At 38.4% G+C, this 18,732-nt stretch overlaps 3 protein-coding genes across 6 annotated transcripts; 2 read left to right on the top strand and 1 right to left on the bottom strand.

Moving 5' to 3' along the window:
- Positions 1 to 115: 115 nt before the first annotated feature.
- On the top strand, positions 116 to 4,355 carry LOC111430216 (F-box protein At5g52880). Of its 2 annotated transcripts, none has more exons than XM_023066384.1 (6): positions 116 to 422; positions 1,367 to 1,521; positions 1,634 to 1,721; positions 1,884 to 2,044; positions 3,054 to 3,193; positions 3,872 to 4,355. In XM_023066384.1, exons 1-6 carry the CDS (start codon positions 238 to 240, stop codon positions 4,001 to 4,003), a joined length of 861 nt encoding a protein of 286 aa, XP_022922152.1. In that variant the 5' UTR covers positions 116 to 237; the 3' UTR covers positions 4,004 to 4,355. The 2 variants fall into 2 exon arrangements, with proteins under 2 accessions (XP_022922152.1, XP_022922153.1); XM_023066385.1 differs by having other exon boundaries at positions 162 to 422; positions 1,346 to 1,521.
- Positions 4,356 to 7,518: 3,163 nt separating this feature from the next.
- LOC111430217 (probable membrane-associated kinase regulator 5) lies at positions 7,519 to 8,746 on the top strand. Its single transcript, XM_023066386.1, has 2 exons — positions 7,519 to 8,376; positions 8,455 to 8,746. The coding sequence occupies exons 1-2, from the start codon at positions 7,578 to 7,580 to the stop codon at positions 8,481 to 8,483; spliced, it is 828 nt and encodes a 275-aa protein (XP_022922154.1). The 5' UTR covers positions 7,519 to 7,577; the 3' UTR covers positions 8,484 to 8,746.
- Positions 8,747 to 10,852: 2,106 nt separating this feature from the next.
- LOC111430218 (trafficking protein particle complex subunit 1-like) lies at positions 10,853 to 14,656 on the bottom strand. Of its 3 annotated transcripts, none has more exons than XM_023066388.1 (6): positions 14,372 to 14,656; positions 13,560 to 13,803; positions 13,176 to 13,290; positions 12,470 to 12,588; positions 11,253 to 11,313; positions 10,853 to 11,161 (listed from the first exon to the last, which is right to left on the bottom strand). In XM_023066388.1, the coding sequence occupies exons 2-5, from the start codon at positions 13,781 to 13,783 to the stop codon at positions 11,262 to 11,264; spliced, it is 510 nt and encodes a 169-aa protein (XP_022922156.1). In that variant the 5' UTR covers positions 13,784 to 13,803; positions 14,372 to 14,656; the 3' UTR covers positions 10,853 to 11,161; positions 11,253 to 11,261. The 3 variants fall into 3 exon arrangements, with proteins under 3 accessions (XP_022922156.1, XP_022922157.1, XP_022922155.1); XM_023066389.1 differs by having other exon boundaries at positions 13,560 to 13,798; XM_023066387.1 differs by having other exon boundaries at positions 13,560 to 13,788; positions 14,372 to 14,654.
- Positions 14,657 to 18,732: the final 4,076 nt, after the last annotated feature.

Genomic DNA, 18,732 nt, shown 5'->3' with positions numbered 1-18,732 from the left:
ATACATTAATAACTTGAAATAGTTATTAAAAATTAAATAAATAATGTGAAGTTTGATATTGAAAGATGAATGACCGAAAACGAATACAACATGTCAAATTCAAGGATTATAAAATAGGGAAAAATAAATTCTTGACTTGAAATTATTCAGCGATCGTTCTTCAATTCGTTGCTCTGCGCTTCATCTTCATTTTCCCATTTCCAATACCATTGTTTCTGCTGCGCATTTCGTTTCCGGATGACAGATCCATTGGAGAGATACCAAAATCTTGCCCTAACGGACTCTCTGGCGAAGAGTTACAGCTACCCATTAGCTTGTAAGGAGCTAAGCTTCATTACCAGAGGCGCTTTCAATAAACTTCCCAAGAATCTCCAATCCCTCATCTTCCAACATATTATCACCGCCTTTCATCTTCTTCCGGAGTAAGTTCTCTGTTTCTCCCCTTCCTGCGATTGCGTTTCTTTCTGTTCATTTTTACCAGAAATCATGGATTCATTCATTCATTCATTTTTTTGGGTATCAAAAGATTAGGGAAGATATGAGTCGCTTTTGATTATGGTTTTGGAATTCAGTGATTTAGAATTGATATGCTGAGTACCGATATAGCTTGTCAGTTTCAATTCTCGATAATCGAGTCCAATTAGGAAATGTTATGAACTCTTTGAATGTTTTGATTTGGCCATTTGGGAAATGTTCCATTCACTTCTCGATTCGAAAAGGTTCTTAAATCCTTCTCCTGTGCCTGGTTGATTATTGTGCATTACTTATTCAATTATCACATCTGTCATTTTTCTTGAATAGATTCCCTTTTAAGGATTCAATTGAATAGTTGGTTGACTGTCTTAATAAACATATTTATTGTCAGCGTTAAATGAAGAGTAGCGTAGATTTGTCTATCATAAACCAATTCTCTTCTTTAATGTGTTCAGCAGCTGAAGAGGATATGCAATGTTCTTGGTCTTTCGTATGTATGAGAATGTAGTTGTGTACCCGGACGATTCTGTCTTATGGCATTGAAACTGAACATAAATTATATCAATCTGTTGTTAGGAATCACGAACCTCCACGATGGTATGATATTGTCTACTTTGAGCATAAGCTCTCATGACTTTGCTTTGGGTTTCCTCAAAAGGCCTCATACCAGTGAGGAAGTATTCCTTGGGTTTAAACCCATGATCATTCTCTAAATTAGCACACAATGTGGGACTCTCTCCCAACAATCCTCAACATTTGTATCTTCTGTGAATTTCTTACTCTTTCCGCTCTCTCATTTGTTTACATTCCTCAATGCTTATTAGAAAATGGGAAGTTGAATATGAAATCAATATGAAATTTTCTGATTAAGGTGTGGTTGATTTAACAAAAGAATGCAGACGAGCTCTGCTGTTTCGGCTGCGCATCTTCTTGCTCAGGGTGTTGAAGCTTCTTTGCCTAAGCAAAAGAGAAATTCAGCAATTGTAGAATTTAAGAAAGCAATGGTTGCTCATAAGAGGCGTAGTAAAGCACGTCAGGAAGTAAAAGGTGAATTAGTTGTAAGGGTAATTGCTATTTATATATCAAATTGAACATATTTAAAATTTTCATCTTCATGTTTTGCAACTCAGTCTGATTCGTTCCTCACAAATTCGTTTAGGTTCGTCTCAACTCCCTCAAGACGTTCTCCTCCACATCTTCCGCTTTCTAGATATTGAATCTTTAGTTTCAGCTGGGCTAGTCTGTCGGTAATTTTCTGGTTTTAAGACTGTATGTCATAATATTTCCCTTCTCTATCAACAAAGTTTGTTATTACCTTAATTTTTGTTTACTAGCATTTAAGTTCACGAGCATAGCTAACAGAAAGGGCTTCGTTTTAAGATAATCGTTATTTTATACTCAATGTGAAGGTCATGGAATGCAGCAGCAGATGATGAATATCTGTGGCAGTTTCAGTATACAACATTTTTTGGTTGCTCTGATGAACCCATTAATGATAAAGACAGTGTGGATGGCTTAGCTAGCACACCTCACGTTGATTGGAAAGAGGCGTTCAAGGGAGCATATGTAGGTGAGAATTGAGACCTGAACAATATATTTATATATGGTTTGGTTGAGTTTTCCCTGTCACTAAGCAATTAACTTAAATTTAAGAAAAATACTATCCATGTAAATATCATTACGGTATCAAAAGCATATTCGTTAGCGGGAGTTGATTATAAGTAAAATCGGTGGAAGTAGACAAGGTAGACAATTGTTTGGTGGCTAAAGTGAGAATTCTCAGTGGGAGGTTTAATGTAATAGCCCAAGCCCACCGCTAGCAGATATTGTCTTCTTTGGACTTTCCTGTTTGAGCTTCTCCTCAAGGTTTTTAAAACGCATCTGCTAGGGAGAGATTTCCACGCCCCTATAAAGAATGCTTCGTTCTCCTCCCCAACTGATGTGGGATCTCACAATCCACCCCCCTTCGGGGTCCAGCGTTCTCGCTGGCACTCATTCCTTTCTCCAACCAATGTGGGACCCCCAATCCACCCCCCTTTAGGGCCCAGCGTCCTTGCTGGCACACAGCCTCGTGTCCACCCCCTTCGGGGTCCAGCGTTCTCGCTGGCACTCGTTCCCTTCTCCAATCAATGTGGGACCCCCAATCCACCCCCTTCAGGGCCCAGTGTCATTGCTGGCACACAACCTCGTGTCCATCCCCCTTCGGGGCTTAGCCTTCTCGCTGGCACATCACCCAGTGTCTGGCAATGATACCATTTGTAATGGTCCAAGCCCCACTAGCAGATGTTGTCCTCTTTGGACTTTCCCTTTTAGGCTTCCCCTCAAGGTTTTTAAAATGCGTATGCTAGGGAGAGTTTTCCACACCCTTATAAATAATGCTTCATTCTCCAAACCAATTGACGTGGGATCTCACATTTTAAATACAGTGGGAATTATTGTGTTTCTTTTATCTTTTTACCTTCCAATTCTGTTCTACTTATTTAAATTCTTTCACTCTTTTTCTTAATGAAACAAAACTTTCAATAAGATGGTTTTTGATATCATATTCATTATTTGTACCATGGCATTTGGAATGTTAGGTAATTCTCTGTGGAGAAACAGATCTGGAAGGGGATACTGCAAACACTGTGACACAATAGTTTCCTTTAGTACCTTGAGATGTCCCAATGATCATGGTAGGAATAAAAACAAACAAATCAAGCCTCTGTCAATCAACCAGGTACTTTTTTCTTTCCTTTTCCTAAGTTCATTTTCAGGGTCTTTTTGGTTAGCTTTTTTTTTCTCTTCGACTTTCTTTCTTTAGTTACATGAATGTCTCTCTCACTGAACTCGAGTGTTGTTTTTCCCTTCCCAACACCGCACGAAACTGCTGCTGCTTATTTGAATGGTCACTTTTTGTGAAACTGACTTCTTTTCTGGCTGATGGTAGTATGGCTTTTTTGCTATTGATTCTCTTAGAGGGGGGAAAATCACGTCCGTGTTGTTTTAAAGTATCTATAAAGATTTTATAGCTGCTTAAGTTTTTCAAGAATGCTTGATTGGAATCACTTCATTGTCCAAAACTGATTCTGAATTTGCCTATCAGTTCAAGAAAAATTGCTGAAACCACTGTTGGTTAAATCATATAAATAATTACCCTGAAAGTTTCCTTTTTGTTTAAAAAATACTCCTATGCTTTTACTTTCCAAATTTTGGATTGCTACACCGTTTTAGGTCTCAATTTTTGTCCAAAATTCTAAAGGATTTCTACGCAAAAGTAGTTTTGAAACGTTTATAAGAGGTGAAGAGCAAGCTTGAACAAGGGTATTTTCCAACCTAATGATTGAAAAAAACCAAACTAACTGAAATATTTTGGGTTTTGCCTTTGAACTAATCATAATGTGTGAACTTCTTGTAGGTTGTTGAATATGTGTTAACTGGAACTTCAGAATTGATTTATTCTTCGGATAGCGACACTGATTCAGATGAAGTTGTGATTTCTGAGTTTTGGGCTCTTCCAAAGTATTTGGGCAGAAGACGCCCCAACTGAGTGGTGCCAACAGGCACTAAAGGAGCAAGAGCAGATTGAAAGTGTCACGTTCAAACCTGTAAAGTTGGAGGTTTGAACTTTTTTTTTTATTTTTTTATTTTTAGAATATAATATCTTAACCAATTGAACATACTTAAGTTCGCGAGAGATTTGATGTTCTAATGGACAGTAAAGAATGCTTTTAGTTCGCGAGAGATTTGATGTTCTAATGGACAGTAAAGAATGCTTTTAGTTCGATGATATTACTAAGGGGAAAATTCGTATAGATTACAAGAGAACTCCAATTGGTGTAGATGGCAGCTTAGATTGTAAATATTATAGCAATAGAAGATGAGCCTTTTTTTCTTTTTTTTTTTCCTCTTCTATTTATTTATTTGTTTTTCTTTTCCAACAGTAATTTAATGCCACAAGATCCTAAATGTTTTTATTGTAGTCTGATTAGACCCTATATTAATATATCTTTACAAAAAATTTTGAAATAAATCTAAAGGGCTGAACTAGGTTACCTAGAGGGATGATCGAAAGGATTTTGTGATATTTACACGAGGTGTGATTAGGTAATTAGCCACTAAAATCATCGGAAGGGGTGATCTAGGTCACTACACATGGTGAACCGAAGTTTTATTTTTCGGTTTTGGAAGGAAGATCAAGTTTTGTGTTTGGTCATATACTGATAATTCATGATTTTTTAGAACCAATTATAAATGAAAAAACTTTGAAAACAATGTTGGTCTTCTGAAAAGTTTAAGAATATTTTTGAATCTTTATATACACATTTTGAATGTCTTTCTCTTCTAAATGAATTTTATTGTTGTACAACTAGAACACGAACGAGAACACATCACGAAATACATCGATCTGGTTGAGAATATTACGTTGAAAATATGAGTTTGGAGTTAGAATTATGATTTCGAATATCTAATAGAAGGTTGGCTAATAATCGACATTAATGCATTTAGAAAACAAAGTTGTTGAATATGAAGATCTTCCCTCGTTGAATCACAAAGAAATTGGGTGATTGCTTGGAAGAACAAAATAAACAAGAAAACTTCGGAGAAGGAGAGTTTTGATTTATTCTTTTCTCAAATATTGAGTACCAATTTTTCAAATGATTCCCTACCAAAATCAGTTAGATAAGGATTTAGTCGATAACCATTTGATTTTTTAAACTCAAGTTTGTTTTATCTTTACTGAGGTAAAATAGTCATGTGGTGCGTTGAATCTAAATTACAAATTTATGTGTGAAGCGTTTTAAATAGTCTCCTAATAGGATGTGGTTCGAGGACGGACCAAGACGGAAACGGAGGGCAAGTGAGTGATACTTGAAGAAAAAAAAGGAATGGGATATGAATGAACAAATACCGTGAATGACCGATCCTTAAGATATGAAATTATGAAAAAGATTAAAAATATTCATATTTATTAGCTATGTCAATAAAGTGCACATTTCTTTTCGAAGATTCAATTATAGGAAATTATAAAAAAAATCGTGTTGGTATATGGGAATAGTAGAGATCCAGCACCTAAGCAATCTTAGGTTGAGTGACCGTAGGAGTGTTAAAGCGCAATCAATCCAACACAATCTTTATGAGAGTTAGGTTGAGTCATGAACTAATTTAGGCTCGATAATGAGATTTTTAAGTCAAATTACTTATCATTATCATACCTTATGAATACAAACATCGAGTGCTTTTTAATTATCCATCATGAAACTTTGCACAACCATTTTCAATCTTCTCTTTTTAATCATGATTATGGCTCTCTCTATAAATATATTTTTTTTTTCATGTCAATTAAATAAACAATATAAATTTTATAAATATGGGTATAAGAATTTGGACCTCCGACATCAAAGGAACGTAGATGTTTAGTTTTATTTAATAATTTTGATGTAATTTTCTTAACAAGAGTCCTAAAAAAGAAAATTTTGATCAATACAACCAAATTTATATAGTTTTAGTTGAATTATGAACTTATTTGAATTTGGTTGAGTTTAAATAAATAAAAACGAACAAATTGGGTTGAATTCAAACAACATAAAATCATGAGTTAGGTTCATTTTTCATTTTTCAACGAGGGTTTTGAGTTGAAAATTTTACCATCTAAACAAATGGATTGGGTCTAAAAAATGTCCAAACCCGACCAAATCTAACCCATAAACACCTCTAACCTTATCTTTTTATACATAACAGAGATTTGTTTAAACAGTGATATATATGAACGCACAAAGTTTTGGTGTGAATCTCATATTAATTTGGTATGAAACCGACAAAGAAATTGATATGTTTTAAGTAATAATGGGTACCCAAAATTCCCACCAAATTGAACAAACATGCTCTTAAATTCCATCCAAAATATTAATCCTTGTTTTATTTGAGTAAGGTTTTGATATGAAACCTAAAGTAAAGGCCATTTCCAAGGTAGTTGATATGCACTTTAAAAGCAATCACTCAAGGGTTAACCACATAATTAATCACTAACAACATACAAACCCCACCAACCTAAAACTTTCTTGCAAGAAATCATAAAAATGGTGCCAAAAAGAGACAAGAAAATAAGACATACCCCCAACAACCAAACCCACTTTCGATCAAAAGATTGGCATTTTTTTTTTTGATAAAAAGAAATCAATTAAACTTTTTCTCGTAACAATCCTCGAAAAAATTTATCAGGGATATTGAGGGTATCATATTGCGATTACAGGAGTTTGATGAAAGTCCCACGTTCACTAATTTAAGAAATGATCATGGGTTTATAATCAATGATGGTGTGAAACCTTTTCCCAAGCCCAAAGCAAAACAATATCAAATAAAAATTTTCTTTTCTTGTCTTTCTCTCTCTTTCAACTCTCCACTAACCATGGTTAAGGTTTTAACCGAGTGATCGATAGGAAGATATTTTTTACTGATCAATTAGACGTCGGATGAGTATCAATAATAAGATTTATAACTTATTCAGAGAGTGAAAAGAACGGTAAGTTTCACATGAAATATTTGTTGATATGGATATATCTATCGATAATCCATTAAATTCAAATCTTACTACGTTCTTGGTTTAAAAAAATGTATTAAATTTTTAACAAGTACAAGAGACTAAAAATTGATTGAAGTTTTAATAGTGGTTAGCAAAAAGATTATTTGGGAAAGTATCGTTGGTCGACATAAGAGAGGTACGTGAATAAATATCACTAAAATAAAATATTACGTTGTTGAGTTTAGTTGCTATAATTTATATGACACCTAAGTAGAAGAAAAGTACCTGAAAGAATTGAGATTACATCGGCATGCACGTTCTTTTTCAGTGACTCAATCACAAGAGTTTGATAGTTAAGTGTGTTCTACTTAGATACTATGTTGGAATGACTTGTGTCAGTCTGTATAGACAATCCTCTCGATTACTTCATCCAATTTAAAAGTTTGTTATTCAAATAAGAATGATCTACGAAGGAACACCAAATTATAGATATTATTATCAAATTTCCAAAATTTTAAGGAAAAAAATGAAGAAGCTTACATAATCTCTCTCTCTCTATAAAACCCATCATTTTTCTCTGCATTTCCTCTCTCATCTCACCATGGATTCCGTCGCCTATCTCAAGTTCTTCAAATTTGCCGGCGCCGATGGACTACTAAAACAAGAACAAGAGGAGGAAGAAGAAGAAGAGGAAGATTCATTGTTCGATCTTGAGCTTTTCTCTGTTTCCGCCGGCGGAATTCAAAGCCCAGAACAGAGGCCTCAAATTCCGACCAAATTAGGCGAACACATGAACCTCTGTTCCGATTCCATTTCGAAACGGAAGATTCTGCCAATCGAGCCCACTTCGAAGCCCCAATCACCGATTCAATTTCTCAAATCAGCTCCCAAATTCACTGATTTCATCTTCAAGAAACAGAGATCAACGGCCAAGAACAGAGCACCCGCTGGCACAGAACAAGAAGAAACCCGAATTCTAAGCTCGAAATTCACCAGAGACAACAGCACAAGAAGAATCAGAGGCATTTTTCCACCGGACCCATGTGGGGTTCCGGCTCCATCTCCGGCGTGGCGGTTCTCAAAGGAGGCGGTGCAGAAATATCTAAAGCTGATAAAGCCTAAGCTTCTAAAGAAACCCACCGACACCGGCAGCGAGTTGTCGTCTGCAGCTGTGGATTCTCCGGTGAGGGAGAAGCTCGAGAATGGTCTTCCGACAGGGATTCGGTTGGTCTGTAAGCATCTGGGTAGGAGCAAATCGGCCTCGGCGACTAGCGGATTGGCGGCGGCGGCGGTGGCGGTGGCTCCTCCGCCGAACCGGAGGGATGATTCGTTATTACAGCAACACGACGGGATTGAAAGCGCCATTTTACACTGTAAAAGATCCTTGAATGGATCCACAGGTAAAAACAAAGAAAAGAAACCTCTTTTAAACCTATAATTAGGCCATTGATTTTTTTGAATTATGTTTTTGTGGTCAGAGAAACCTGTGTTGGGTGTGGACGTCTGAGAGAGATATTTCAGAGTATTATGTTCTTGTTCGATTCTATTTTCCGCCATTGATTTGGAAGCAAAGAGCTTCAAAATAATAAAATCTGAGAGAAACCCAGAAGAGGAAGAACAGTGAAAAAGAAGAGAAATTGTTGGGTGATGGAAGTGATGATGAACAACACAAATGGGGTTTGGGAGTTGGGAATATGTAAAGGCTCGTAATTATTATCAAAGGAATTTAAAAAGATATCTGATTCTGAAATTTGTCTGTGTTCGGATTTTTGTCTCATGCAAACTCCACCCACTGTTATATATATATACACACACCAGTGACGAATATATACGCATCCGTTGTGAATGTTAAAATATTCTTAATTTACTTATAATCTTAAAAATATGGTGGGTTAGGTTCGGTCAAATCTAACTTTATTTGCGGGTTGGTTGGGTTAACTCGACAAAAAAATGTCAAACTCATGAACAGACCTGAATTTCGGTTTTTCAAAACTTCAATCGAGCTCGAATTGACAATATATACATAACCCAATCCAACTTTTTTAGTTTGGGCTTGGTAACTTATAGGTTTTCGGATTCTCATATCATAGTTCACCTCTAATTATCCTTAAATATAGTTCAAGTTTATTTCTTTTAAAATTTTGAAATAAAATTAGAGAGAAAAATGACATATTGATCACTTATATTTTCTAATTAATTATAGGCATATATTTTAGAAGTTTGAATTTCTATTTCAAATATTTTGAATTTAACAACCAAAATAATAATAATAATAATAATAAATAGATAACTAATTATTACTTGGAAATATTCAATAAAATTTCATCAATTAAGACGTTGGAAACTTTACTCCATTCTTGAGTTAACAAAAGAAGACAGAAGATTAAGGTAACATAAGGTCAAAGATCAAAGGGAACACAACTGAGATCTAATCGATCAAAGTGAACACAATTGAGATCTAATCTTAGCTCGTTCAAGATTATAAAAAATCATAAGTACGATACGTAAGTATTTTTAGATTGTGATCTAAGCATTATGCACAACTTTTCTTCATTTTGTAGGTCACTTATTTATGCAAATTACAATTATTGTTAAGGCACATGAAGGTCAAGATAGATTTTCCTTGGCTAAATTTTGGCGCGACAATAGAAGTTTGATTCTTAGGAATAATGTTTGCCAAAAACAATAACACACAAGATTATTTCACTTTCTCTCATAATTTCTACTTCTCATTAGTTCTTCCCATGGGAACATTTAATGCATCTAACACCATAAGCCACACCTCACATTTGATTCTTTGTCAATGTCTAGTTTTGGTCTTCAGCGTTTACTTGTCAATTCTCAAATGTCTCATTCTCAAATTTTCCAACAAAGAAGAAAAAGACTTATGAATTTGTATGGACTTGTCTCGTCTAAGTAACATAAACTATTCAACCAATCCAAATGCATGCATATATGTGCATGTATTTGGTTGTTCTAAACCAACTCGATTCAACATAATAATATCGGATAATGTAAAGAATTTGACTTTGTAGTTTTTTTTTTGGCTGGGACAATCGACTTTTCTTGACCTCATGTCACGGGGTTACCTAAACATTTGTTACTATTAAACTTCCATCCACATGTTGATATTTTTAACATTCCTATATGCTCATGAGTTCGAAATCGACATAAAGAATAAAGAATTTGAGAATGATTTTGAAACTTTTAAAATCATTTTTGTTTTCCAAAATGACACCAAATCATTCAAAGTTAATAGTAATTTTAAATAATTCTCACCATAAAAAGAAACATTGGCTCTGGTTAGAGATCTGGATGATGCCATCACCAAGGCAGTGCAATTGCAAAACAACAGTTCATGGGCATAGCTGACAGAACTTAAGTCTCAACACTCAACAAACCACAGGGCACAGGGAACACGAAACTGAACTTGGATTACAAATACTCAAACAATGGAAAGATTTAAGATCCTGTGAAAGCCATTTGGAATTCCTCCAACCAGATTCCATGATAATTTTGTCCTTCCGCCTTGGGAAGTAAGGTATAACCATGGGCAAATGGTAGGTAAATAAAAAAGCCTCCAAACAGAGATTTGAGAAAGAGCTAAATAGCAATCTTGGGAAGAAACAATCACGTGATTATGCCGAGCGCACAATCGCTCGTGCCAAGCAACAAGAACTTAATTGCCTCGACATCAGGAACCAAAGTGAGGGCTATCAACCTTAAAAGTACCAAGATCCATTCCCAACAATTTGGGTTCAATGGGGTCTGAGGAAGAGTTAAGTATAACAATCTTCTTACATTTTCAAGGGTGGTGCATCCTAGGGTTGAAACAAATACCAAAGAAATTGATGAAGAGACAATGAAAGGGTGGGAGAGGTTAAGAAGGTAATTGATCATAATACTTTCCTGTTTAAGACCTTTCACATTTTTTGTACCTAATGTATGGTACGAATGTATACGAAAAAAGAAATATAAATGCACTACTACAAATCATACATGGGCAGCAAACATTTGTACTAGTCTTTTTTTGCTTCCACCACTATCACAGAGAAGTTACCACAAAATGCAGGGAAATAGAATAACGGAAAAAAGTACACTAGAAAAATTTATACCGGTACACTCTCATTCCAAGCGATGGAATACAAAGAGAAAATCCCAGGTAGGCATTTTAATCGCCTGGAACTGCACCATTGTTCAGTGAAATGTATTCAATCATCAACAAGAGACAAAGCATACGACGTAAACGAAACTAAAACGGCAAAGCAGTCACTACCTTTGATTTCTATAATATAGTCCTTACATATTGGTCAAGACTTGTACTGAATAGCTCACACCTGCATAAAGCAAAATCAAATGATTAATCAAGGCCTCGAGGGAGAGTCGATACTGCGTTGACTGGACAAACAATAATAACTTTATTTTCATCATAAAAACTATATCATAGCAAGTATGGACTGATTGAGAGGGTGGGTTAAGTCCGTAAATAAGATATAGAAACATTTCAAATCTTTTGCTAAAAAGAGTAAACAGGAAAACTTCATGAATATTCTCCAATGTACAACTTTTTGGTAAAAGAAGGGTTGAATTAACATTTTAGTCCCCATAGCTCAGTTCAACCTCCTTTAAATGTATCTACCCTAATTGGGTGTTAATAATTTTCTAACAAAACTATTTTTCATCGGAAGTGAAAAACAAGGGCTATGTGCTACCATTCAATGTAAGGAATATCTAAAGGTTAAATTGTTGATTGAATTATGGTTTGAGTTGAGTGAGTTCAGAAATAGAGGAAGGCAAGTTTTGCAGCCGAACTTTCGACATAAATCACCCACTTTTAAAGAAACCCAAGTCCAAAATCGACCCCTTTGATACACAATATTGTTGTCTTTAGCTGAACACTCACCCAATTTCTTATATTTGTTCACCCAATTCAAACTTTAATATGGTTAGCCAATGGAATATTTAACCATGCCTTATGCTTAAAGTAAACTTATTGTCTCCCTTATCCACGTTAAAAAGAAAAAGGAAAAAAATATTAAATTTCAAAAAAATGAAAAATGAAGAAGCATGGGAAGTCAGAAAACTACTAACATATGGTAATCACACAGACTTTTTGAGAGATTTAACCAAATCATAGGGACTACAGTGAAACTTTTAGATCACAGCAACCAAATAAAAACCAAGCTGAACCCCAGGAACTAAAGTTGTAATTTAGTCTAAAGGGAGAACCTAGTAAAGCCTAAAAGATCCCTGAAAAGGCCTCTCAGATAGACTTAAAGTAGTTATAGTTAAGGTTAAGAACCAATAATAAATTCCCTTATGCCAGACATCATTTGATCTTAATTAAACTGAAACCACTGGATGCATGCATTACAAATTCAAATTCATCAAAGATGTTGATTTTATTCTATTAGGCTTTGAACTGTGTTTCTTTGATTAAATTACTACAGTTGGTATATAGGACATATGCATCGACCAAAGCTTTCACTTTACCTGATTGGGGTTCCTGGACTGTAGAGAGGATTTTTCACAACGTATTCAACATACAAGTTGTAAATGTACTTCAACGAGTCCCTCAGATCACCGGTTCTAGGATGGGTAACCAGGATAATCTGAAACAAGGAAATAATCCATCAATGCACACAAAACCGAACTTCAAGCTAATCTATCAATCTCAAGCATAGTGACCCTACAGTGAATGCCAAGAATCCCCCTTTTGCACCTCCAGTTAATTATTTTTCAAAACAGAAACAATTTTAAAACAGCAGCTTCAAAGGGCTTCTTCCAAAAGTCCATCCTTAACTCTTCAAGATATAAAACAAGAAGCAAAAAAAGAGATTCATTGGAAGTACTAATCATCACCAAGAAAACTGAACTTCATAAGAACAAGAAAGAAAACAAAAACATTTCATGAGGCTATGAATCAGAACTTAATTAATCCATGTGACACAACAAGTTCAAAGAAGAAAGAGCCCAAACCTTTAAAACCCCCATCTACCTTGTCAAATAACAATGATAATAGCAATAAATAGGCAAATCAATGACCCAAATATTGGTTTCATTAAACCTCAATAATCCATATGCAGTCTGCTCTGCTCATGCCATATATCAAGAAACTTAACTTAGCGATTCAAGTAGACATGCATGAAACTAAAATGTCAAATATAGAAAAGAACAAAAGAGGGAAGGAGATAGAAACCTTTATCCCTGATGGAGTTTCAGTAAAACTGAGCTTGTAGGTATTCGTACGAAAACTGTGAAACGAACAACCTTGGCCAGGTAACTGAGGCACACCAAGATTGCCTTTATCAGCACTGTACCAAAAAAAGGAAAAATTCAAAATAAACTCCCAAAAGCAGCTCATCACTTCCCAATAAGATAAGACTTTGAAAATTCAAAACCAAAATCTACAATCAAATTAGACATTATTGGTTATGCCACCGACCATAAATAGCAATGCATTTGTCAAGTTATTAAGACATAAAAATATAGTTCGCATTATCTCCTATCTTGCTGGATCAATTACTTTAACCAGGCATGCCACAAGCCAATGTAGTTTCCCAGTTAAGGAAGAAACATAAACCTGGTTGGGTCCATCTTAGCAGTAAATGATTTGAGCGAGAAGAGCAAACCAAACATAAGTTTGTGGTCTTGCTGGGGATTCAATGTCCGGAGAGGCCGATTCCACTCCCTGTAGAACAAGCAAACTCCATTCCTATTGAAAATATACATCATATTCACATTGTTTCCAGTTGCTGTCGGGACAGTAGGCGAAGGGCTAATCTCTGAGCCACCAAAGAACTGCATGGTTTCTGGAGTAAACTAAACTGAATCAAATCAATTATCATACATAAATGGTATACGAATCTAAGATTTCTGACAAAACCCCAACATTTCCACTAACTCTACAATCAGTTGTCTAGCAAAACAACTAAGAATTCAGAGATTCCCCACAGCTTTACTTGTCTAACTCATATTATCCGGTAGGAACACGAGGGAGCTGATCAGAGAAACCATAAATACATGGAATGATCTAGTCTAGTTAAGGGTAAGAGGAAATAATTTGGACAAAATGTAAATCGTATAGGTTAAAAAGAAAATAGCGAATCGTCAATGTGTGATATCTAAGTCGATCCAAATCAGGATTCAGTTCAGCAGGAATCTATATGACTCAACCAAAAAAACACAGATTCATTTCTCTTTGGCCTCTCCACAGAACCACTCTTTATAGTTAGAAACAAATCTAGTGTAAAATTGGGAGTAAATTTTGCTGATGGATCGTAGAAGAGACTGAGAGGAAGGAAAATGGAGAGAAAATCTGTAATGAGCTGAACAGTGACCGATTCAAGAAGAAGAATCAAAACCATAAAAAAAAAATGGAGACGAGAAAGATACCTCAGAGAGGAAAGACGGCGATAAAAGGGAGCGATCGATCCAACGACCAAGACCTTAATTCGTCAAGCAATGATTACCGGCGACAACGGCAGTAGATCGGAGCCTCGCAGCGCCGAAGACGCCTCCGACTATTACAGATTAAATGAACGTCGATTCTGGAAAGGCGTAAGCAAATCGATCGCTCAAAATCAGTCGCTGCGCTCGAAAAGAGCGCGGATTCGGAAACACAGAAATTCGGGCCAAGAAAAAGACACCTGTGAGTCGGACTTGAAACTGGATCAATTGCAATATCCAGGCTACGTGCAACCTCGGCTCAAAAGACCCCCAATACAACCCGTGCCCCCCAGCCCAAAAGGTGTCCAGTGACACAATCGCGCTTTCGAAGGCAGCGGACTAGCGATTGTGCGGCACTCACTTTCCAGCGACAAGTGAGTTGAGCCTATTTGTTCTTGCGTCGCCTACGGCCAAGCGACGTACGGTCAAGCCTCTAGCCTCGGTTTTAAAAGAAGGTTTTAGAAAACGAGAGAGAGAGATTTGAGAAAGAGAGATTTTAGAAAGAGACGTTATATAAGCAAGCAAGAGAAAGATAACAACGGCTTAGCATATATAACCTTGGGTAGGAAGAAGTTGACGACTAGTCATATCCCCCTATAGTACATTCTGGGCCATTTTAGTTCTGGCAGGCGTAGACATGATATTTTTGAGGTGTCATACGTTTTAGAATTACAAAAGGAAAAACACTAGAATGAAAAGACACGACAAGGGTTTGGCTTGTCATGGGCATGCGGCCATGGGCAACATGCCCTGGACAAGCATGACCGTGACATCCTCCCCCACCTAATTGGTTGACGTCCCTGTCAACCGACTACTTTCATACCTTGCGATGTGGGTGGCGGCGGAGTTCAGATCTTCGGCGCGTTCCCAGCTTGTTTCCTCTGTAGGGAGATTCTTCCATTTGACAAGGAATTCACGAATCGTCCGTACAGGTCTTCCTATCTTCCTAACCCTGTCGGCTAGGATCTCTTCCACTTCCTTTGTTTCTTTTTGCTTCAGATCGATGTTCGGTCTTGTGGTTGTATTTCGTTGGTCGTCGTCTGGATCAGGGTGATAGGGCTTCAAGTTGCTCACATGAATGACGGGGTGGATTTTCATCCATGCGGGTAGTGCCACTCGGTAGGAGGTAGCCCCGATCTTTTTAAGGACTTCAACCGGGCCCTCATATTTACGAACTAGTCTCTGGTCCTTTCGGCTACGAAATCTGATCTGTTCTGGTCTCAGCTTGATAAGGACTTGATCTCCTGCACGAAAATGAAGGGGGCGACGCTTCTTGTCCGCCCATTTCTTCATATGCTTGGAAGCCTTCTCTAAATATGCCCGGGCTATATCTGTTGTCTGCTTCCATTCCCTTGTAAAGTTGTGAGCTTGAGGGTTTTTTCCTGCATAAGGATGATCAATAATATGGGGTAAGGCCGGTTGTCGTCCACTTACAATTTCGAAGGGACTCTTCCCTGTAGATGAGCTGGTTTGGCAATTGAAGCAAAATTGGGCGACATCTAGCAATTGTATCCAGTTCTTTTGGCGAGCGTCGACGAAGTGACGTAAGTATTCTTCGAGCAAGCAATTGAACCGTTCTGTCTGTCCATCGGTTTGAGGGTGATAACTCGAGGAGATGTTCAAGGTTGTTCCCAAGAAAGCGAATAACTCAGTCCAGAACGTCCCAATGAATCTGCCATCCCTATCACTGATGATGCTCGACGGAATGCCCCATAACTTTACAACGTGTTTGAAAAACAGTTGGGCTGTGAGTTCCGCCGAGCATAATTTGGGAGTGGGGATGAATGTCGCATATTTGGAGAATCGGTCTACAATGACCAAGATGGCGTCATATTCCCCGACCTTTGGGAGGTGCGTTATGAAGTCCAAAGATACACTTTCCCAGGGTCTTGTTGGCACAGGTAGAGGTTCCAAGAGTCCAGAGACTTTGGCTTTCTCGACCTTATCCTGTTGGCAGATGAGGCACGTCTTGGTGTATTGCATGATGTCGTCTCGCATGTTTGGCCAGAAGTACCCCTTCTTTATTAGGGCGTATGTTCTTTGCCACCCAGGATGTCCGGCCCACAAGGTATCGTGACATTCCTGAATGAGTTTCTTCCGCAGTTCCCCCGTTCTTGGGACGTACAACCTGTTTCCTTTGGTTATCAGGAGGTCCCCCTCAACCCAAAACTGCCGTATCTTTCCAGCCTTAGCTAGTTCGACAACAGCTTTGGCCGATGGGTCTTTGTGTAAATGTTCCTTGATGATGTCGCGCATCGATCCATCGATCTTACTTGAGTGAATGTGGGCTAACATGCACAGGGCCGCATGTTCGCCCTTCCGACTCAACGCGTCGGCTGCTTGATTACTCTTCCCTGCTTTGTGTTCGAACTTGAAGTCGAATTCGGCCAACGACTCCTGCCACCGGGCTTGTTTTGCTGTTAATTTTGGTTGATCAAAGAAGTGGCAAGTGGCGTTGTTATCCGTCTTCACTACGAACTGTGATCCTAAGAGATACTGTCTCCAGACTCGAAGGCAATGGACTACAGCCAGCATTTCTTTCTCGGAGACAGTGTATCTTCGTTCGGCATCGTTGAGCTTTCGACTTTCGTAAGCGATGGGGTGGCCTTCTTGAATGAGGACTCCACCGAGAGCAAAGTCGGAAGCATCGGTTTCTACTTCAAATGGCTTTGTGACATCTACCAACCCGAGGATAGGACCCCTCGTCATGGTTGTTTTCAGATTTTCAAAGGCCATTTGACAATCATTCGACCACAACCACGGGTGGTCTTTCTTCAACAGCTCTGTCAATGGGGCGGCTCGTCGTGAAAACCCTTCGACGAACCGCCTATAATAGTTGGCTAGTCCTAAGAAGGACCGCAATTCAGATACGGAAGTAGGAACCTTCCATTCTTGGATAGCTTTTATCTTGTCGCTATCCATACTAATTTGTCCACATCTGACGACATGTCCAAGGAAGTTGATGCATGTTTGTGCGAATGCACATTTCTCCTTCTTCACATACAGCTGGTTCTGCCGGAGCTTGTCAAACACTAACTTCAAATGCACTTTGTGTTCCTCGAGGGTTGTGCTGTAAACAACAATGTCGTCGAGGTATACTATGACGAACTGATCCAGGTATTCGTAGAAGACCTGGTTCATCAACGTGCAGAACGTAGCTGGGGCGTTTGTCAAGCCAAAGGGCATTACTAGGAATTCGAAGGCCCCATATCTTGTTACGCACGTCGTCTTGGGTTCGTCCCCTTCGGCAATCCGTACTTGATAATATCCTGATCGTAAGTCCAACTTCGTGAAGTACTTGGCCCCGTGAAGTTGGTCGAACAAGTCGGATATTATCGGCAGAGGATATTTGTTGCGTACTGTCACCTTGTTTAAGGCTCTATAGTCTATGCATAGACGCAACGTCCCATCTTTCTTCTTCTGGAATAGTACGGGGGCTCCATAAGGGGCCTTTGCCGGGCGAATGAATCCCGCCTTCAACAACTCATCTAGTTGTTTCCTCAATTCGGCTAGCTCGGGCGGAGCCATCCGGTATGCGTTCTTTGCTGGCGGCTTAACCCCGGGAAGGAGTTCGATTTCGTGGTCAATGCCTCGACGAGGTGGTAGTGTTTGTGGTAGGCTCTCTGGCATGATGTCGGTATAGCTGTCTAGTACTTCCTTGATTTCCTCTGGGACAGTCTCTTCGGTGGTTACTTCTTCTATCAGTGGTATGGCCATAAATGTAGGTTCCTCTCGTGCGAGTCCCCTTTTTAGTTGTATGGCCGAGATCATTCGAAGATTACCTGGTTGCTTGATGCTTGCAGGTATTACTGTGGGATTACGGTCGGTGATCACCAAGCATTTTGCTAATGGCATTGGGATGACCTTGTGTTCTAGGAGGAACTCCATCCCAAGTACCACGTCGAAGTCATCCATGCGAACCACGACAAGGTCTAGCTCTCCAGTCCAATCCCCTATTTTGAAGGGGACTCTCTTGGAAACTCCCACAATAGGCAAGGCCTCGGAATTGACAGCTTTCATTTTCCCCGGGTCTTTTCCTATGGTGAGTCCCAATCTTCTGGCTTCTTGATCGGCAATGAAGTTGTGGGTTGCTCCAGAGTCTATCAGGGTGCTCCTGCTCGGTTGAGAGTTTATTGTGGCATCTACGAACATGAGCCCTTTCTCTAGTACCTCCTTCGGTTCGACTTTCCGTTGGAGGGCTGACAAGAATTTGAGTGCGCCCATTCGGGGGTTGTCGTGATCTTCCTTCTTGTCTAGCAAAGTCTCGACTCTTGCTTCATTGCTCTCTTGAATGGACACTTGAAGTG

The sequence above is a fragment of the Cucurbita moschata genome, unplaced genomic scaffold, assembly GCF_002738365.1.
Source record: "Cucurbita moschata cultivar Rifu unplaced genomic scaffold, Cmos_1.0 Cmo_Scf00033, whole genome shotgun sequence".
Taxonomy (NCBI): Eukaryota; Viridiplantae; Streptophyta; class Magnoliopsida; order Cucurbitales; family Cucurbitaceae; genus Cucurbita; species Cucurbita moschata.
Note: the sequence above shows the minus strand (reverse complement) of the source record. Positions and strands in the feature narration are given on the sequence as shown.